The sequence below is a fragment of the Frankliniella occidentalis genome, unplaced genomic scaffold (assembly GCF_000697945.3).
Source record: "Frankliniella occidentalis isolate FOCC.00 unplaced genomic scaffold, Focc_3.1 Scaffold173, whole genome shotgun sequence".
Taxonomy (NCBI): Eukaryota; Metazoa; Arthropoda; class Insecta; order Thysanoptera; family Thripidae; genus Frankliniella; species Frankliniella occidentalis.
Window position 1 is genome coordinate 278,519 of NW_026267299.1, and position 3,764 is coordinate 282,282.

Genomic DNA, 3,764 nt, shown 5'->3' on the forward strand with positions numbered 1-3,764 from the left:
TGTTCACTTACCACATCTTTTTGCACTAAACATGACTCCAGGAGGGGAAGGTACGAATTTCTGCTCGGAACAGAGAATTTTAGCATTTTGGGCACATCATTAATAGAATGTGTACACTCCCATGCAAAAAGAACAGACAAACAAAAAATACATTTATTTCGTTGTTTTGTTGTACTTTACAAGCTGCTTCCTTTTTATCAGTAATCATAGCGAAATCATTGCGGACGGACACGTTCGGAGTTATTTCAGAGTATGCCTGGAAGTATATTTAACTTCTTCTGGGTCTAGTCATATATATCTTTTCATTAGTGTGTTATTGGATCCACAAGCTAACATCAAAAACTTAGAAGGGATTTGGCATAACCTGTATGAATTCTACAAACTACAGCACACACAGCCAAAGATGTTCAGCGTATGAAAAGAATGCTTCGTTTGTTGAGTTTTGATTACGAAGTAGACAGCAAAGGTACCTGGCACGAGGGGTGTGAAACTGGACACAATATGTGTACATCGGGAAAAACAATCAGAAACAATCATGAAAAAATCACACACAATCGTAAACAATCACACACAATCCGAAACAATCACACACAATCGTAAACAATCACACACAATCACGAAACAATCACACACAATCACGAAACAATCACACACAATCAGGTCATAATCCGACACAATGTTGCAAAATATATCACAATATTTATTCGACCATCTGAAACAATCAGAAACAATCACACACAATCATACACAATCTGAAACAATCACACACAATCCACACAATCACACACAATCTAAAACAATCACACACAATCATACACAATCTGAAACAATCACACACAATCCACACAATCACACACAATCTAAAACAATCACACACAATCATGACACAATTTTTAAAATTATGTCCCAACATTGACCCAACTATCTGAAACAATCAGAGACAATCATCGACACAATCATAAACAATCACACACAATCTGAAACAATGATTGTCTAGACACAATCATGTGTACACTTTTTTGACCAGTTCCACACCCCTCGACCTGGCAAAAAGATGATTCAAAGCGAGCTGTCACTCAAACGGCCCGAAGGCCCTTTTTCCGATGGAAGGGTACACCATGAAAAATGAGAAGGGACAAGGCCCGTCCTAAACGCACTCGAGGGCAGGCCGATCGGCAGGCCTGGCTAGGCCTGCTCCCTGCCGAACCGAGTTGCCGGTGGAGCGAAGTGGAGCTGGCAACTTGGTTTGGCGGAAAAGCGGGCCTAGCTTGTTCTGATTCAGGCTCGCATGCACTATATCTGGATTATGAGTAGGGGAGAAAACATAGAAAACCGATGTAACCATAATTGTTGATCCTTCCACGCGGGATTTTAAACTGCAATAGTTGTTTTAATAGCAATCTGGTGCTTGCGACACGGTGCACACTTTTCTTGGCTTACAGAGCCCAGATTGGGAGTGAGTCCATGTTTCGCGAATATCTTCATTTTTTGATATTTAAAAAAGTATTCGAAACCTCATCCGAAATCTTAGGGACGATGAGGTATATAACTAATCAACTTCAATTGTTTTGTGCGGGGGGCAGAATTAACAACTACTACATTATGTGAGGGCAATTAAAGATAGATTACAGAATCTGCACCTGCCTACTCACTTTGTCTTGTGGCGTGGGTGTTTACACCGCCTGACCACTCGATGGCAATCATTGCAGCCAAAGTTTCAAGAAGCGTTTCGAATAGATAAAGGGTGCCACCAGCCGTCATTATGAGAGATGGGCAGTAAAAGAGGTGATTGATTGTATAAGCGAAGCAGACCACTAATCGAAGAGCAGTGTTGGACAGCAAGCTAGTTCACCAAGATGTGGCTCCTCCTAGCATGCGTTTTATTTACCGGCGTCATCAAGGAAGGTAACGTTATGGTCGCTGTAGGCTGTGGTGACGGCTGATCACACGTGTTTGTAAGACCGTAGGAAATTTCAATGCTTCACATTTAATGGGGAGGGACAATTTTGTACGTATCTGAGCTGTGTCCCTCCTTGTGCACATCTAAATCGGATTCTTTGGTCAACTCACCTACCCTAGTAGCACAGAACTGTCGCAAAACCGAGGGGTACCTTACTTCGAACAATCGCTGTACACTTTGAAAAAAAATCTAATTTAAATCACAAACAATCGCAACCTAAATCCCTAAGAATCACAACAATCCTTTACAATCGCTAGAATCAATTCGAATATTTTTCTCAGAAAATCGTAACAATCACCTAAAATCAATGTTGAATCAAAAGAACAGCCCTCTACAATCAGCATTAAATCGCAGCAATCAACTACAATCATTCATTAACTCATCACAATCCGTCGTTGAATCATTACAATAACCAAGAATCACTTCTTAGACCATCGCAATCGAATCGTGGATTATCCGACACCCCAAATATCTCTATCCCCAGAAGTAATTTCTAGGACTGAATCTCTTATCCGGCGTCCTACAATCTTATATAAATCGTTTTAAATCAACGTCAATTGACCACAATCATTCTTAAATCATTCAAATCTTCCTTGAATCTCTCTTGAACCACTAAAAATCGCACACAATCATGATTTAGCCACCGACAATCACCAACAATCATCACCAATCATCACAATCACTTCAATCATGTAGAATCTTTACAATAATTTAAATCATCCTGAATCATTTACAATCACCTACAGTCATTTACAATCAAATGTGATTTAAATCGCTGTACATCATTTTGAAGAGTGAGGTACCCCTCGCGCAAAACTGTCGGACAACAACAGTAGAAAAAAGATACGGACTATCGGTGCGATCTACGAAATGAGAAAAATGATTCTATCGGTATTCTTTTTTCTATCTTTTTTCCTCGAAACGAAAATCTTTACGATTTTTACGATCAACAAGTTTCGCGTCTATCTGTTCGTTTGTATGTTTGTATGTCATCACTATAACTCGAGAACTGTTTGAGCTAGGAGGCTTGGATATTTATTGTAACTTACACTGTTAAAAAATTGCTGTAAATTTACAGCGAAAATGTGATTAATTTTGTTAGCAGCACATACTGTGTTTTTACAGGCGTTACTGTAAAAAAGCAGCGTTCATGAAAATCTCGGACACAAAGTTTCCTACCAAAAGCAGTTACTTTCTTTTGCTACTGTAAAAAAAAGGTTGTAATAATACGAGTCTCCTGTTTTGGAACGAAATGTGCCGCTGACAAAACTAACATCTCTTCAGCAAAGTAATACGTGGTAGTTTTTGTTGTGGGCCAATGTGGGCCGAATATCACAAATTTCGAGAGTGTTCAAATGAAAACAACATTTCTGTTACATAACAGGAGTGTCAATCCCGCAGTATGTCGTCAGGTGACAGTTATTTTTAACCAAGTAGTAAGTATCATACAAAGCAAGAACTAGATTGATTTTGAGCCCTCTACTCTGCGAAAAAAACGTTCGTGAATTCACGACAACTCAGATAATTTTGGATTACAACACAACCTTGTAAAGTTACAAATTGCAATCCGTAAAATTACTATGAATTTCAGAAATACAAATTATAACTTTATGTTGTAAAAGTACGAAGTTTCTAATAACATTACGCAATATGTCGTAGGTTACAACATAGGTTTATGGAAGACATCTACAAGATTTTTCATACCTTTACGATACTTCACGTACTTTAACAAGCTTTTTCGAAGGCTTACAAGATTTTAATGTAAATTAACAGCATACCTCGTAAATTTTCAATTATTTTTTTT

At 38.4% G+C, this 3,764-nt stretch overlaps 1 protein-coding gene across 1 annotated transcript in view; it reads left to right on the plus strand.

Moving 5' to 3' along the window:
• The first annotated feature begins 1,736 nt into the window (after window positions 1-1,736).
• Window positions 1,737-3,764, plus strand: part of LOC113209944 (uncharacterized) — an 11,355-nt gene continuing 9,327 nt past the window's right edge. Inside the window, exon 1 of the mRNA XM_026427717.2 lies at window positions 1,737-1,905. Coding sequence (XP_026283502.1) covers window positions 1,857-1,905 — 49 coding nt within the window. The 5' untranslated portion in view covers window positions 1,737-1,856. The remainder of the gene's footprint in view (window positions 1,906-3,764) is intronic.